The sequence below is a fragment of the Bombyx mandarina genome, chromosome 06 (assembly GCF_030267445.1).
Source record: "Bombyx mandarina strain Sakado chromosome 06, ASM3026744v2".
Classification (NCBI taxonomy): Eukaryota; Metazoa; Arthropoda; class Insecta; order Lepidoptera; family Bombycidae; genus Bombyx; species Bombyx mandarina.
The window spans coordinates 3,367,927-3,386,658 of NC_143213.1; the positions used below are offsets into that span (position 1 = coordinate 3,367,927).

The window sequence follows — 18,732 nt, forward strand, 5'->3', positions numbered from 1 at the left end:
TACAACATCGATTCGACGGTAGAAAACATCCAGAGTGGCAAAAACAGTTCGCTCGGAAAGTAGGAAATCGATTGTATAATTGTTCTTTATGTGAGAAGAAATTAAAGCTGACTGATTTAAAAAAACACATCATCGACATGCACCCTGAAATTTATTATAACGATATTTACTCGGAACCAGAAATAAATACCGAAAAAATTTGTGGATCTATCGAATGTAACGATTCTTTATTAGCAGTTAATAACTTACCAACCGCTAATGAAAACGTACTTCAAGTTGGAAATAATATAATCAATGAAGACATTCGTCTTGACAATGACATAACTCTTAATAATATGGACGTTTATGATATTGATTTTGAAAATAACAATTTTGAAAATTTAAAAATCGATATCGATTATGGTTTAACTGAAGATGTTTCTAAGGTAACTGAAACATTCATTGGTAATTTTGCTAATGATGACTTTAAAGCAATTCTGGAGACAACAAATGAAGTCTCATGTAATAATTCTGGAGATGATCCTACAAAAACAAATAGTGAAGTGTACAAAACCTCTAAAGATCTTATCCTAGATTCATCTGAAACAACAGAGAAATCTAATCCGTGTATTACAAAAGAAACGGTCGAAAAAATTAAAATGCTATGCACAAAAGTTGATGTTAATCGTAAGTATGTATACAATTTTAGTGTAAATAATTTAGGCTTGGGTAGGCCTATGACAAGTAGTGGACGTCTGTGAAGAAGATAGAATTTAGGCATGTTATTTCTTAACACCGGACCGAATTAAAAGCAAAGTTAAAAAACATGCACATAGTTGTTCATAATTTAATATTAAAAATACATTTCACTTAAAATTTCAATATTATCGTTTTTTTTTGACAGGGAAAAAACCTAATAGAAAAACATGCATTTGGAACTTTTTTGATGTGACTCTCGATACCAGGATATATAAATGTTCGTTTTGCTTCATCGAAATATCAATAGCTCCCAAATGCGTTTCAAATTTGAAACGGCATCTGATCTTGCAACATAGCTTGGAATATGATCTGATCATGAAGTATGCTCCTTTCAATGATCCATGCAAAGTTATGACTCCACTACTTTATGCATTCGCGGAAACAGGTAACTGTTATTCTTGTTAAGAGACTAAAAAAGATAAGTGATTGTAAAGTTATTTATAATTTCCAAAGTTCTTAGTATTTAATACATCGGTTTCATTAGACAATAATTCACAGATTTGTCATCAACAAACATTGGCAAATATTGAATTGCTATAAATTTTCATTTTGACCGTGTTTCATTTGGAAATAACCTATTACAGTGTAACTTGACAAATGACTAGGTACCACCGCCCCGCCTATTTCTGCCGTGAAGCAGTAATGCGTTTCGGTCTGAAGGGTAGGGCAGCCGTTGTAACTATACTGAGATCTTAGAACTTATATCTCAAGGTGGGTGACGCACTTACGTTGTAGATGTCTATGGGCTCCAGTAACCACTTAACACCAGGTGGGCTGTGAGCTCGTTCGCCCATCTAAGCAATAAAAAAAAAATTTGAAATTTTTAGTCAGAATTATTAGGCTTTTAATAGGGGCCAATTTAATAATCAAACTTTTTTAATAAGTAATACGTATATTAATATGGCCTCTATCATTACAGATCCAAACATAATAAGGAATTTTGAAATATTCGACGAAGGATGTTATAAATGCAAGTTGTGCGGACAAGTTATTGTGTGCGCAACGAATAGACCGCTTCTGATTGGACATTTACGTGAGAAACATCCTTTACAGATGATCGACTTCTATTCGAATTAGATTACCGGATAGTAAATTATACTAGTATATTAGTGAATATACTAGCCTAATTTTGGCGCAAAACTTTATCAGCTTACGTGGTATTGATTTGTAAGATTTATTAACAGGAACAAATATGGGCTATATTTGTTTCTTTTCTGCTGAACGTTTTTTATATATTGCGCTAGAGAAGGGAACTCGGAGTACTTAGTGTAGTAGTAGTAGTAGTTGATTTTGAATTTAATGCTAACGTAGTATTATTTAGTACATTCGTGAGAACCATCTTTTTGTACTTTTTTATAAACTGTAGTAATTTCAGTGAAAATGTAAAAACTTTTGTACTATGTAGTAGGACGTATTGTGAGCCCGTACGGGTAGGTAGGTACCACCGATCTGCCTTTTTCTGCCGTGAAACATTTCCTGTGCTCCAGTTTAAGGGGTAAGCCAGTTCAAGGTAGGCCAAATCAAGTTGTGATAATTATGAGCTCCCGTAAATACCCAATACCAAGTAGATTATTTATTATTATTTTTTTACCTAATATTTCGTAATAAAATTAAATGTTTTTGAGGTTAGTCCGAAGTATTTTTAACAAAAACGTTGTAGGGCTTGTAAAGTGTGATGCTGTGATATAGTAGGCCTAATCATTCCAGCGACTGGTGTAATGACGAGAAAGAATCGGTAGGCAATGTGTTGGTGCCTTGAATTGGTGTTCTTGGAATTCAGACGGCAGTGGCCTTTACATTAAAAATGGGTAGGGAACAGGACTGATCTCGAAAATAAATCAATGTGATATTTTTCGTGAACCCTTACGCTTGTGTCTTGCTCTGTCATAAACGTTTCTTGAATCAATGAATGTAAAAGTATTAAATACTGCCCTAGATTTCGAAGATTTCTTTGTATTTTTCTCAAATTCTAGTCATTTGGATTTTTTTTATTTGTATTTCAAATGTCATGATAGAGCTAGAAGCTATTTTTATAAAATTATTTAGTTTGATTTATACAAGTTCTTATGTTATGGAGGCAACAGTAACTTTAGTTTAATGTTTCATTCGTGAAATGTTCTTTGTTACTATTTTACTATTTATCTTCTTTTTCTCCACCTTATCCCACTAAGTGGGGTCGGCACCCACTAGGTGGGGTCGGCACTATTTTACTATTTATATACACAGTAATTAGGTATTAAGTTTATTTGCAATTCCGGCACGTGAAAATGCTGATTGATAGGTACTGCCATCACGCTTGGAGGCATAAAATGTGGCACATTACAGTTAAGAATTCAAACTCCTTGGTTTCTGATAACCTGGAGAATGAAGGATTTATCTGCCTATATAAAGCAAAGATGTTCGATTTTGGATTGAATTATCGAACCGCAATGTTTTCAATTTTTCTGAAAGCTACATGTTGTATAGTGTACAGACTGTTCGAAAGTTCCCAAAGCTGGGGTCCTCTTGCCTTGTATTTAAAATTAACGTCACGTAACACAAATACCCTAGTATTAAAGTTATAAGTGTTAAGGTTTGTGATTCCCAAATACGCTTAGTGTGTCAACTATTGCATACATATGTATATACATTTTGTAAATTTATTGCCCAGTAGTTTTTTTACTTCCAATATTTATACCAATTATACGCGGTATACAAAGTTAAATAAATAAGTGTTTTTTCGTAAAAATATTATATTACGCCCTTAAACTGTTTTAATAAGAAGTTAATGTTATGGATTCGTTGTGCAATAATAAAAACTAAGATTTAGTTTCAATAATAGAAGTTAATCTGTGAGTTGCTGATCAATTGGATCATTAGGATTCTTCTCGAAAATGATCATTCAGGACATGACTGCATAAAAATTACCATCACCACGGAGCGTGGTACTATAAAGAGGTATGCAACTTTTGCCAAATAAAATTTGCGATAAATTAAAATATAGTCTAAGGGCTTCATATTTTTGTAGTTTCGAACTATGATGTTGTGCTTCAAGGGTTATTATATCAAGGGTCATTATATTTGATAGATATAGAACAGTAGATACAATAGATATATCGATACTATTAACTAAGCTAATAAGTGATTGCATGTCAGTATTTCTATGTTCAAGTGCCAATAGTACTTACCACCGTGTTGTTCATACGCTTCACAATTAAAAAACTAAAATGTATTTTAAAATATTGTAAAATTGTCTTTTATGAGAAACTTTACAGTAGATATGATATAGTGTCTGTAAATAATTTATAATAAATGTAACCCTAAAATTATAGTATGTAAAATTATGGCGAGTGGTAAAAGGGTATTTGGTTAAATCGACATTTTTTGAACTTTACAGGAAAGCCATTTAAAGATTAAAATTTGGAAAAAATATCATGTCAAAATAAATGTTTAGCTATTAATTAGAATGGAGTAAACTTAATTGATGTTCAATTAAAAACTTTAAACTGGTGATGCTAATACCAAATAAAACACACATTTCATTATAAATATAAATGTCGCTTAAACTAAATAAATAGCCTTTCACCCTTTGATGTGCATTCATGTTATTAATACTAGACGATGACGGTTTTTTTTTATAACGCCATCTTGTTGTGTCTTTAAAGCGGCTAGTTGCCCTCAATTAAGAAAAATAGTATTATTATTCGCCAATAGATGTCGGGAAGAGTTGATTATTGAAGACACGAATAAAACAACATTTTCTGAAAATAAATCATAGCTAGATCGATTTATCGCCTCCGAAATCCCCTGTATACTAAATTTTATGAAAATCGTTGGAGCCGTTTCCGAAATCCAGATTATCTTATATATAAAATTCTCGTGTCACAATGTTAACTCCTCTGAAACAGTTTGACCGATTTTTATGAAATTTTATATGCATGTTCAGTAGGTCTGAGAATCGGCTACTATCTATTTTTCATACCCCTAAGTGATAAGGGTTGTCCACCCCTAACATTTATTTTATATTTTAAAGACATGTTTTTTTTGTTATAATGAGGCATTATGTGGTTCAATGAGGTTTTATATTCTCTCATCGTTCGCAGCACTTCTACATCCTTACACACTTACAATAAGTTTTTTTTTCTACACTAGAAATTCCCTAGAAATCTTATATGTGGCAAATAAACGTTTGCCGGGTCAGCTAGTATATATATGTATATATATATATATACAAGAATTGCTCGTTTAAAGGTATAAGATATTTAATTAAGTACGTTTTCAAATGTACGTAAAGCGTATTGTGTGAAAAGCGGTTCTTTATTAATTAGCTTCCAATTCACAGAGCGTTGTACTGCATGTTTTTGCTCAGTCGAAATGGGAGTGTTTGTCATTTTAGTGAAGTCGTTAAACAACTCGCTCTCCTAAAGATACAAAATCTATGCGCAAACCTATTCGAAATACTAACTTTAGAATACGCAAAAAAGCACCACAGTGAAATTTCGGATAGTTCTTAATGTGCCGATATTTAAACTGACATAAAAAGGAAAAGCTCTCAGTTACGGTCGAATCAATATTAGCTTTTATCTAGGAATTTGCCGTTTAGTATACAGAAAATTAAAGATTTTTTATTTCTATCTATCATAATATGTAACATGGTTAATTTTTCAGTGACCTTCTTGATGAGGTCAGGTGTACGAGAGCCAACAATTTCTTCAAAGACATTTTATACTGCTTCTAAGTATTCAATTTATTCACTGCCAAAAAGTTGTCCAAACTTTAGAAAATGGACCAGTCTTGTTTTGATGCTAATGTTCAAAGCTTCTACTTACTCAGCGGTAGATTGAGTATCGTCAGTTTCCACTATCGCCTTTAATGCATCACTGTTGAGTTTAGTTTTCGGGCGATCACGGGCTTGGTCTGTAGATCAATATTTCCATGGTGGAAGCGTTCAAATCAATAACAACGAGGCGTGCGTTTGTTTGTAGTGTTCACTCTGTGCACGTCATTAATTTTGTAAGGAGTATGTGTTGCAATTGACTTAATATATAATTTGATACTTTTTAACTGATATTGAATTTTGAATTTAGAATTTATTGCCGGGCCATTTCTTCATACCTTTCAAATGGCCAGTATTTTAAAACGGCAATTTCAGAGATAAGTAAAACCTATTATTTTCCCCGGCATCTGCTTCTTATGAGCAAAGTTAATTTTATTTTATATAACAATCAATATAGTAATATTGTGATATTCATTAAACTATAACATACAAAAAAATTCATTACATTCATACTTTGTCATCTTTAAAATAATGTATACTCTTCAACAGTAATTGAACATGCTGAAGAGTGCAGAGTGGTAAGTAAAAGTTATATTGCCAACTTTTCTATTGTTTAATACTGTGCCAAATATTTGCAATTAGTTCTCCGTCCCTAGTGCGCTGTGCACTATGGTGTGAGAAAAAAAAATCAAACTTATCATTTAGTTATTAAGGAAATCAAACGATACAATTATTGTAAATCCAAATTCCGCCTAAATATCATATGTGAAATATCTTTAATTTGTATAAAGTATTTGTAAATGGTCAGTACATAGCCATTATTTCTTGGTCCTTTGTAAAATGAAGGTTAAGTGTAATTATTTAACGTACAATATCACACGCCAGTAGTGATGTATTAATAATTAAGATCAAAATAAATTATCGTCGGTGTCGAATAATATTTTGAATTTTATTTTAGAATTTTGCTAATGTAAAATATTTATATCGTTTTTATTTTGTTAAAGCCCATTTTATTACCAAAATAAAACACCTTATCAATAAAAATAACAAATATAAACTTATGTTATTGTATCTCGCAAGATGTCCTGCCCAACGCCACTTTTGTGTTAGAGCGTACCTGAGCGCATCTATCAAATTTGTTTTTTTTTAATGTGTTCTTTTTATCTTTTGTAGGTATTTTTCTTATTTTATATATGTACCTCTTCCATCGCTTTCTGACAGGTCACTAATTTTGTTTTTATTTTTATGTTGTAAGTCCATGTTTGGCATCCATATAAGAGAGTTGGTAGGATACAGTTCGTTATATCGTATAATAAATGGTAATTACGATAACGCAGCGTGGGTAGCCTTTCACAACGTGAACGGATCGTCGGGTTTGGACCCCGGAGCTCACCTACTAGTCAAGGTTACGCTGAAATGGTCTTTCAAGGCCATCGGCTTAGAGTAGAAAAAACAAACTGAACGGACGACTTGCTAAAGATTGCGGGAAATTGCTGGACGCGGTCTGCCCAAGGCCAGTCATTGTGGCGTTACGATTACACCGGGCTTCTTATCCTTTAGGCCAGTGTGACTTCAACCTGACCTAACGTTCTTCTTCTGTTTGCAGTCAACTACGTAATGCTACCGACCTCCCGAGGGAAGCAGCTTCTAATGTTCCACGGTTATACGTACTCGATGAATAATCGCGGTAGTGGCCTGTTTTATTGTTCGAAAAAGGCCATTAATTGTAAAGCTAGCGTTAAACTGGATGCGAACGGTAAAATAGTGAGAGCCTACGAGGAACATAACCACAGTCCTCCGAAATACGTGGTGACCGCGAAGGGCGAATTTCTCAAAGTCAATTGAAAATATATATGGATATTCTTGCACGAAACTCGTTTTATTTGGTGACCTTGAGTGATTGTTTGAAAATTTTTAGTCACATCAATTCCACATCATTCTTGGTTGATCGAGAATATAATCGTGCTTTGTTTCATGATTTCAGAGACACCGAAAATACCATATGATTTAACGACTTCGCAAAGAGGCAAGACCCTGATATTGGTGGACGGTTATTCGTTTTCGCAATGCGAGAAATTCATATGGTATTGTTCAGTGCGTAAAAACAGTTGCAAGGCTTCGCTCAGAATGAACGAAAGCGGAGAAATAACTTCGCTGAACAACAACCACACCCACAAGCCCAGGAAATACACTAAAATGGTTAACGGATCTATAGTATTTTTAGGCCCGTAGGCTCTTTTATCAAGCGTTGTCTAAAAACAAACCCGTTATGTTGGAATAGAGTTTTATAACTAAGATGTTAGATTGAGGTGTCTTATATAGGTTTCTAAGAGTTAATGGAAAGCCCTCACTTTCAGACGTAATTATTAAGTTGATCTTTATGTAAATAGGTAAGTTATTCTTTATATAAATAAATACATAACATTATTCGTCGAGTATTCGAAAAACATAAAGGTTTTCATTTATAACTCTGATGTATCGTGAATTCTAAAGTAAACACACTGAAGTATTAATTTGTAATTTGTACTGTAAATTGTAATCTAAGACTATATGTGGCCTATCTCGTATTTTTGTTAATTTTTTTACTGGATAATTCCAATAGATATGTAAATGTAGATATATTTTTTAATAAGAATAGGGATGAGGAATTTAAATTAAGAATTTATTTTGAACGTTTTGCATTGTGCCTTAAGCCGGTTGCATTTCCGGTTTCGGCTAAAGTCAGCATTGGTTGTTTAGTGCTGACCGTGGCGACTCTCCCTACCACCCCCGGGTTCTGTATCGTGCGAGCATCGGACACTTGGGTAAGAGTAAATGGGAGCCATTGAATGGGTGGCGTCTACGTCATTTTGGATCCTCCCGATCCACTAACGGTGCTTTTAGGTACCTCAAGCACCGGTCATCGTTCTCGTCGAACCCGTCGCTTGCGACGAAGGGCTCGGCGAGTAAATTAACCCACAGACACAGCCCACTGAGTTTCTCGCCGGATCTTCTCAGCGGGTCGCGGTTCCGATCTGGTAGGAGATTCTGCGAAGCACGACTCTTGGTAAGGTTCGTGTGTTCGTTAGGTTTGAGCCCCGTCAGCTCACCTACTAGTTCGGCGATTCTAGAATAATCCCTCGAGGTTACTAGAATAGGTAGGAAAAAAAGGTGGTTTTTAACATCTTTCACAGTTCCGCATACACCTCGCGCTCTCTAACCGGGGTGTCAAGTGGGTAGTTCAACACCTGACCCAATGAAAGCGCTATTTGCTGCGCACAATCAGCATGATGCTGACTCGGAATCGGATGTTTATTAAAAGGCGAGCGTATTTGTCGTTGTTGAGATTATTGAATTCTCTATTTAAGTTTTTTTCGTTCTGAATAAAGTTTTATCTGTGTTTATATCTGTGTTTATACCTATGTCATTTCAAAGGTACGCATGTTCATTTTAATTAAAACAGAAGGGGCGCTTCAAAATAGCGACAAGTCTATTGCTTGAAATAGTGTTTATTTTTTACAAAATTATATAGTGTAAATTATTGACATTTTATTATTGCCGTGACGGACTCAAAACCATTATGTAATGTTTGGATTATGCCAATTGCTGCGTGGTCATCGTTCTCGTCGAACCCGTCGCTTGCGACGAAGGGCTCGGCGAGGAAATTAACCCACAGACACAGCTCACTGAGTTTCTCGCTGGATCTTCTCAGTAAGTCGCGTTTCCGATCCGGTGGTAGATTCTGCGAAGCATTGCTCTTGTTAGGATTAGTGTTTGCAACGTCGTCAGGTTTAAGCCCGTGAGCTCACCTACTTGTTAAGGTAACGCTGAAATGGTCTCTCAAGACGATAAGCTTAGACAGGAAATAAAATAAAAAAACAAAAAAAAAGTAGCTGCGTGTCCGTTCTTGGACCGGGACGTTCGTACTCGTATGGTGACGGGATTCGGACTCCGTGATCTACAGGTGGATCGTGACCCTGCCCATCTATGCCAAACACAAAATATTGCTTATTTATTTATTTACCATTTATATAATTGAGGCCGTCAGCGCAAAATTGGCCTAACCCACAATTCATATTCATGCTTATGTATTGCAATTTATTTAAAACAATAAATTTTGATGCAAAATCGGCCTGTCCCTAGTTTCAATCCATAGACAACAGTTGACTTTGTAAACATCATTTTAGCGCGTATTTTTTGCTTACGAAGTATTGTAAAGGTATATTCGAACCTTATTATCTCCATATGCTAAGCTTAGGCCACTTTTGCGCTGACGGCCTCATATAAATAAACACTACACATATTTTCTCACGTTCAGTTTTCTCATTCGTGCAATAATTGGTTTGTCTGATTCCAGAATACCCAAGTTACGACATTGTTATATCTCAATTCGGAAAGCAGCTGATATTAATAGGCGGTCATACGTTTTCTCAAACGCAAGGGAACAATTGGCGTTGTTCGGTAAAAAGCATGAAATGCAAAGCGAAGCTCAAAGTCGATTTGCACGGGAATATAATATCATTGCAGAACGATCACAATCATTCCCCTAGGCAGTACGTAGGAACCAATGATGGAACTTTTATACGCGTTTAAAATTAAACTTCTTCTTCTTCTTCTCAGTCGTGTTACTCTTGACAGAGTGGTCGTGATCGTCATGTAGTGTTGGAAGGGGCAAATAACTAAAAGGAGCAAAATTAAACTTACGCACTTGGTTATCATTGTGTCTATAACAAAGCAGTTGATTGTCTATTCAAAATTGTAATTTTTAATCTTTGACATGCATGTGTAGAATCATTTTCATCGTAGTAAATATTTTAGTAATAATCATAAACAAACTGCAAAAGTGCATGGATAATACAGTAATAAAGATTTATGAATCTACATTTAACGGATCTAGGGAACGAGGTAGATATAAAATTATATACAAAAAAACGACTGTCGAGTTAAAAACTAGATAAAAGCCGTAATCTATATGACACATGTAGAAAATAGAATGACCATATCTTAATCCTATTAACTTGGATTTGAAATGTGATATAATATACAATTATTGTAACGTAGGAAAGATATTTTCTGCTGCTTCACAATACTCTTCGTCACAATGCGATTCTGTGGATTCAATTAATTATACAATTTTATTTCTTCGTTATGAAAGTCGTTCGTAAACACGCGTTTTGGTACGTATTCATTAAGGAGACTTTAGACTTATCTAGGGATTGAAAGACCGGTTTCGTCGTATCACTCACTCCACGAGAATACCAGGCCTGTAATCAATTAAGTGTGACTGTGTGATTATATGCTTAAGATACTGTATATGACTGATGTGTTTAAAAAACTTAAGTTTACCAAGTATTTATTACCAATAAAGAATAGTAATAATAATTGTAGTCAATGTGATGAAACTAATTTTGTTTTTTGAGATTGGTTTTCCTTGAAGGATTAACCTGTCGAACCTGTCATTCCCAGAATTTATGAAAAATTATTTTTATGAGATCTAAATCATCTAATTAAAACTAATATTTATTATTTACTCTAGCTTTTTATTGACATTATTTTCGTCGTTTACTACACATATATATATATATATATATATACTATACTTTACAGTTTTAGTGATCACGGACGACGAACGAGAGATTAAACCGTAAAAGTAGTTTAACTTATGTCAACGTCTCGTGAAAACAATAATTAGTTAATAAGGTTTCATATTGTTGCGTTTCTACGCTTTATTCAACTATATATAGCTTGTATAGCCGTATTGTATTAGATACCTTCTTTCCATTCAATACGTTATTAATGAATGCTTATCTCCGTTACAGAGATTCCTTACGACATAGTTCGGTCTCAGACAGGCGGGAAACAGATATTAGTCGACGGCTACGCCTTCACACACAACAAGGCGAAGCTGTGGCGTTGCATCTCGAGCAGCTACTACAAGTGCACGGCGAAACTGAAGATCGACGATAAAGGCCGAATAACTTATCTCTTGAACAATCATAATCATCCCAAAAGGAAGTACTTTAGAGCCGCAGACGGAATGCTCATGAGGGTTTAGAGGAGAAAGTTTTTTCGAGTTGTCCTTGCTTGAGGATTTTTTGACATATAATTACTCTCTATTATTAGTATTAGATTTAATGCACTTTTTTCTTAGAATAGATGTGTAGGCAAACTTTCGGCAACGAGACATTAATTCGTGTTTCAATTTCTTTCGGTGGTCGCCCTTCAAACGAGGAATTATGATTTGCGAAGCATAATAAGCTACTCCGCAATACGGGCTTATAGTTCGACTACTAATGACACGAATCGATAATTTTTTTGGATTTGGTTTTTGTTGCATAACGCTATCCCTTTATAGATGTTGGTTCATATAAGTTTGTGGAATTGGTACCTGTTCCAGGACCGGTTCACAGTAGATATACTCAGGTACACCGGGCGTCGCTTACGTGTTAGAATAACTATAAGATTTGAGAATATGTACTAATTGTATTTGCATGTTTTGATTATCTCTAAATATAAACTTAAATAATAAGCTTGGTATATTACTCAACTACGATGCTTTTAATTGTAACTAAATTTTTTGCTATGAATTAGTTGACTAATTGAAAAATGTAACTAGGTTATATTAGGGATGTTAACTCAATTCTACTGTTAGAAAATTTTTGCTTAATACATTTTTATCTAAAATCTACAGCAGTTTAAAAGGTGGCGCTTTTAGCAATGATTCACTTACCTATAAGTTGGAAACCTAGTAGCTTTGATTATGAGAATTGAGACATCCCTATTTTATGGATGAGAAAAAACGATTTTTCGACCGGTCATTGTTACATAAACGTTATAAATTAAATAAATTTTAAGACTCATTCTGTTTGAATACTTGTAATGTTTAAAACCTGTAATTGAATTTAATAAACTTGAAATTAAATCGTGAAAGTGTTTGCGTAATATTACATCATGTTATATTCGACCCTAAATGAAATTCTTTGAACTCTATTGCATTATATGTACCTACCACATTTAGTCTTTTTTTTTCCCCTACCGATGCTGATAGCTTTAAGAGGATATTTCAGCTTCTCCTTGACGTGTAGGTGAGCTCACGGTGCTCAAACCGGGAGTGTTGCTAACACTGGCCCTAGCAATAGCAGTGCTTCGCGGAATCTACCACCGGATCGGAAACGCGACCCACTGAGAAGATCCGGCGAGAAACTCAGTGGGCTGTGTCTATGGGTTAATTTACTCCTCTAGCCCTTTGTGGCAAGCGACGGATTCAGCGAGGACGGCGAGCGGTGCTTGAGGTACCTAAAAGCACCGTCAATGGATCAGGAGGATCCGTAATGACGTGCTTAGGGCGACGTCGACTGTTTACCATTCGGTCCACAGGATCGGGTATGTATTGATTTTAAATTTGACTATTGTTCTATTGTTTTCCATGTTATAAGTTTTTTTTATTTACTACGGAGATTCCCTATGGCATAGTTCGTGTTTTTGATTGCGCATAGTTTTAGTTTAAGTAAGCCTCTCATAAGATGGACTGAACGACTACGGTCCGCGCACGGTCATTGCCAATTGGCCAATAATCCTTTGGGGACATTGGGGAAGGTAGCAATCTAGCATTGTACCTCTTTGAACTAAAGCTGAGGATTATAATGAATATGTTGTTAATGAATGTTTCCCTTCGTTACAGAGATTCCTTACGACATAGTGCGGTCTCAGACGGGCGGGAAACAGATATTAGTCGACGGCTACGCCTTCACACACAACAAGGCGAAGCTGTGGCGTTGCATCTCGAGCAGCTACTACAAGTGCACGGCGAAACTGAAGATCGACGATAAAGGCAAAATAACGTATCTTTTGAATCATCATAATCATTCCAAGAGGCAGTATTTTAGAGCCGCAGACGGAGTGCTTATGAGGGTTTAGACGAAGGTCCTAAGGCATCCTCCTTCGCCTGGAACTTACAACAACACTCTTAGTATTATATTCAATACGTTTTTATTTGTGTACCTAATAGCATAAGTCACACGACAATATCTAACGTTTCAAAACGTAACGAGTCTCTTGTTCAGTGAAATCCAGCCATGAATGGGAAATCTTTCCATTGAAAAACCTACAATTATGAAAGAAAAGCAAGTGCATGCACGAATACATAGTAATTAGCTAACTTTTTTTTATTAAATTAATACCTTTTTTTTTCCAAAACATGCAATATTCAAACAAATGTACTATCTCATTTTAAGGGTATTCGAAATTATAAAAAAAAAACTTTTTGGCTTAATTAAAAAATGACAAAAAACCGATTATCTTGTAACCGGGTAAGTCTTTGATCTTCCAAATGATCTCTTAAACAAGGTTTTGAATTGTTACCCTTTTGGGTACTTGTTTATTCTAAACAGCTACCGGCGTGCTAATCGCCTTCACCGCTATTTGAAGCTAAGTTTATTTTTTATTTTTTTATTAATTGTTACGCATTAACGCATTGACCGTGTCTGACTTTTGACACACTTGATCCGTAATACTACACCTCTAGCTACATCGGACATGTTATTTTAAGTTTTTAGAATAATTGCACGTTTCGGCTTTTGTTAATCTTTATAATTTGATAAATTACTTATTATATTTATAAGTTTCAATAATTTTGTTGTATTACTCATTTTTAATCTTTTTAATTATGCGGACAGGCCAAAAGGAGACTTATGAAATGTATGCTAAGATTTTTTTTAGTTTCGATAATTAAAAGGTTTAATTTTATGAAGAAACAAAATACAATATTTTTTTTTAGGCTACTGAGATATTAATTACCATTCAACCGGTATAAAGTATAAAATAAATCACTGGTTACAATCAGAACGAACTAATACTAAATCAACTAAATAAAGTTATCTTAATGACCGTGTTTTCACACGCTCTTGCTTTAGTGGAATTGATATGTTAAAAATATCGTAATGAAATAAATAAGCACGAGATTGATTCCTAAATAGTGTTCATTTTTATTTTTAAAATGGTGTCTGAAGTACTCAGTCTCAAAGCATTTTGCGTATATTAAGTATATGGCATAGTGTGGGGTTAATTTCAAAGAAGGGAGTTCATGCTAATGCCTATGCCTGTTAGTAGATGTAAAAGTGACATTTTGAAAAGTTTGGCACCAATTTTGCTGTGCTTTTAAAGTTACTCTATTACTGCTCAAGATATTTTCACCAAGACTCCTGGAGAAATAATCTATATATATAAAAATGAATTGCTGTTCGTTAGTCTCGCTAAAACTGGACAACGGCTTGACCGATTTGGCTAATTTTGGTCATGAATTATTTGTGGAAATCCAGAGAAGGTTTAAAAGGTAGATAAATATGAAAATTCCCGGAATTAAATAAAAATAACAATTTTGTTTTTCCTTTGATGTGTCCCCCGTCGGACGGATTCCTTTTGTTTGTGTTAAGTTTCACGTGTTTCGCATATTCACGTGTTTCGTTGCACCTTTTTCTTGTGTGCGTATTCTGTTTCTTCACCTTCAGACAAGCTCACAACAAGATGTAGGTACTTTGCTCGAGATATTTTTGGTCCAAAATGTTTTGAATACAACGGTTACGAAGGATAAATCCGTTGGTGATATTAATTTTACCTTAACCAGTGTATACTTTATGTGTCTTTCAAGCTTGATACCTCGGTAACTATATTTGTGCTGAAACCGTAACCAACACACGTCTTGAGCGATAACTAGCCCAGAAGAGAGATTGAGATATTGAGATATGCAGTCGCCCTCGAGCGCCTCCACTGCCTGCCTAGACTCTGAAGGATAACCTACATGGGAAGTAAGATCGGCTACCCATTAAGTTTCTCGCCGAATCTTCTCAGTGGCTCGCGATTCCGATCCGGTAGTAGATTCAGCAAAGCATTGCTCTTGCCTAGTGCAATTGCTTGTGCTTGGGCTAGTGTTAGCAATACTATCAGGTTGAGCCCGTGCGTCTGCGCGAAGTTGAAATAGCTCCTTAGGCTTCCAATGATTGGGTAGGGAAAATAAGTCCGCCGTACTTTACGTACTTCACCAGCTAGCTACCAGTGTTTTTTCTTTATTATTCATACGATAAATTACATCTAGTTGTCGGAGACACTTCATGTTTTTTTCTTTTGAGTTAAACAAAGAAAGATAGTCGTATTTTTCTTTATTTATTTTTTATGATTGAAGGTTTACTGTTTGCCCGGAGGCCTTTCCAGTTTCAGCAGGACAGGTGGGCGAGCAAAGGCTCAGAAGAGATAGTCGTTCACTTGTCATCGTACAATATCAAATTTGATCTTTACACTTAGTTCACATTAATGTTTTTCTGTTTGTTTTTGATTTAGAGTCTATTGAATACAAAACAGTTGTATCTCGAAGAGGCCACATGTTGATTGCGGTCGACGGTTATACGTTCGCGAATCGTTATAAGAGGAACTGGGTATGTTCTGCCCTCCGATGTAATGTTCGACTGAAGTTCCACGAGACCGGGACGAAAATAATATACCTAGGAAAAGAACACATGCACGAAAGGCAGTTGTTTTGTCGGTATAAGGATCCTAACTGGTGATTTCATCGCCATGTCGTGTATTCTTAATGTATTATGTACTCTAAAATTAATGCAAAAGAAGTTGTATTACCATTACACTGTCTGTAATGTATGTATGTAATTTATTGTATGTGTAATTTATTGTATGAGTTTGTAATTTAGAACAACAAAAAAACACGCTTTAAATAAATAGCAAGCCTTTTTTTTTATAGACTGATTCGGTGGTATCCGTTAGTTAGTGAATCTGGATTGCGCCGAGGGTCGTGGGTGCGATTCCCATATCGGGCAAACATTCATGTGATGAACAGGTTTGTCTGCTATCTATTATTATGATAATAATAGCATTGATATATCGTATATCTCATGTTTTTGTAAAATAATTGCGATCATTTGATATTTCTATTGACAATTTTCACTCTGGATCCTCGAGTTTATTGCATTTCTAGCGTTTCCCCTGGTTAAAAAAAAGGATTAAATTAATTTTGAAAGAATTATAGCTGGGAAATTGGGAAATCACTAGGTTTGTTGTGCTACTGTCGTTATTAAGTGACTCCATGAGTCAGATAATTATAATTAGTTAAATAATGTACTATAAGTGCTTTGAGTCTCTACAGTATATTTTAAAGTTTTTATTATATAATATAATTAGTTATTGGAGCTGGCTATGCAAGGGAACCAAGGTAACCGACAAAACTAGAAGAATTGCTACATTGAAATTCTTCGTTAATTTCGGGTAAATATTTCGGCTTTAGGGGAGTCAACCATTCAGCATTGTACCTCTTTCGTCTGAAGCTAAGGCTTATTATGAATATGTTCTTAATGAATGTTTATCTTCGTTACAGAGATTCCTTACGACATAGTTCGGTCTCAGACGGGCGGGAAACAGATATTAGTCGACGGCTACGCCTTCACACACAACAAGGCGAAGCTGTGGCGTTGCATCTCGAGCAGCTACTACAAGTGCACGGCGAAACTGAAGATCGACGATAAAAATAGAATAACATACCTTTTGAATAATCACAATCATCCGAAAAGACAGTACGTTAGAGCCGCAGACGGAATGTTTATTAGGCTGTAGAGAATAGGAGATCTTAGGAGGTGCCTTATCCGATTATGGGTCCAATTCATTTACCGGAAATCAGATAAAATATTTAACGCGATTTTCGCTTAGTGATGGGTCAGAGTGTGAGAAAAACATGGCATATTCAATATTGGCTATGTTCCAATGGTCTTATCAATCAATAATCGAATGGTATATTATAATTCAATAACAAAGTAAATGTCAAGCATCCATTATATCCACTTACCCAGAGTGTATGAACCCGATGATTACATCAAACGCCCCTTGTTCAGGTAGCCTAAGATAACAAAAATTATGTTTTAATTTCAATTTTAACTAGACTAAATTTATATTAGTAGCTTATATGATGTAAGACGTTATATTTTAAAGAGAATACTCGTCTTTGTGTGCGTGTTCTAAATGAGAAGTACAATGAAGGAAATTTTGTATTGATGTCTTAATGTGGGTGGGTGACCACATTCTCTTCTTTTCTTATCTACCTATTCGCTGGTAGCCTAGGGGGCTATTCAACCTACGCTATAATGAGTAGGTGAGCTCACAGGTTCAACTTGAGAGAATATGCTAACACTAGCTCTAGCAAGAGCAGTGCTTCGCAGAATCTACTACCAAATCGGAATCGCTATCAATGAGCATTCCCGATGCGATGGATATGGTCCGGTAACCTTTTAAAACAAGAAAAGCCGTGAGCACGTTCATCAAACGACGCAGTAAATAAATCAAAATGACATTGTCTTAGGTTAGTTTAGGTTGTAATGAAAACGTCCAGGCTAATTTTAATGTGTTTGCTCTCCGTGATGTCTTTCCTTTCGGCACTATTTAATTTGATTACATTAAAACTAATTATATAATCTAAATGTTTACTAAGTTTTTCATTATTTAATAAGTTGCGGAGTGATGTATACCTTTTTTCTAATTAATTATTCAAATACGTTAGGATATAAAAAAATCCTCTAAATTGCATAAACAAAACCTACACGCTTTTTTGAAAATTTCACTATCAGTAATCATGTATGCGATTTAGTTATAATATTAAATAGATATAAGTACTTTTAAGTTAATCTATGTACTTAATAAAACTAATTAAAAAGGAATGTTTCATTGCATAAAAAATCCTAATTACCTTGTACGCCTATTAATAAATATAATTACTGTCTAATGGAATGTCTATTTTTGGAAAATAATAACAAAAACTAGAATTGATCAGCCGTAAAAAGGTAAACTAAGACTTTAAGAGATCGAATCCGATGTTGAATTAGCCTAGTCAATAGCTATTTATAAAAATATTTGTTTTTGTGATTCTAAAATATTCCTATGGTTTTTTGACAGGTTGCTCCTTCAATATCGTGAAGTCTCGCATGGGAAGAAATCTTATATTGGTTGATGGTTACACTTATTCGAAGGCGAGTCCCCAACTGTGGGTTTGTTCGGTAAAATGGAGACTGTGCAAAGCGAAAATAAAATTGGACAACTACGGTCAGATAGCAGTCTTGAACGACAATCACAACCATCCACCTAAGAATTACATGAAAACGGTTGAAGGTTACTATGTAAGGGTTTGAATTAGTTGCGGAATGATTGTCTCCTTGGGAATGTACAGTTTTTGCGAGGGTTTCAACTGAAATTGGACAACAACGATCAAATAG

The 18,732-nt window shown here is 34.9% G+C and overlaps 2 protein-coding genes across 6 annotated transcripts in view; one reads left to right on the forward strand and one right to left on the reverse strand.

Moving 5' to 3' along the window:
• Positions 1-6,434, forward strand: part of LOC114239887 (uncharacterized) — a 29,069-nt gene extending 22,635 nt beyond the window's left edge. Inside the window, exons 9-11 of the mRNA XM_089728478.1 lie at positions 1-666; positions 884-1,123; positions 1,658-6,434. Coding sequence (XP_089584604.1) covers positions 1-666; positions 884-1,123; positions 1,658-1,815 — 1,064 coding nt within the window. The 3' untranslated portion in view covers positions 1,816-6,434. The remainder of the gene's footprint in view (positions 667-883; positions 1,124-1,657) is intronic.
• Positions 1-18,732, reverse strand: part of LOC114239888 (uncharacterized) — a 471,744-nt gene that overhangs the window by 35,934 nt on the left and 417,078 nt on the right. The window lies entirely within an intron of this gene.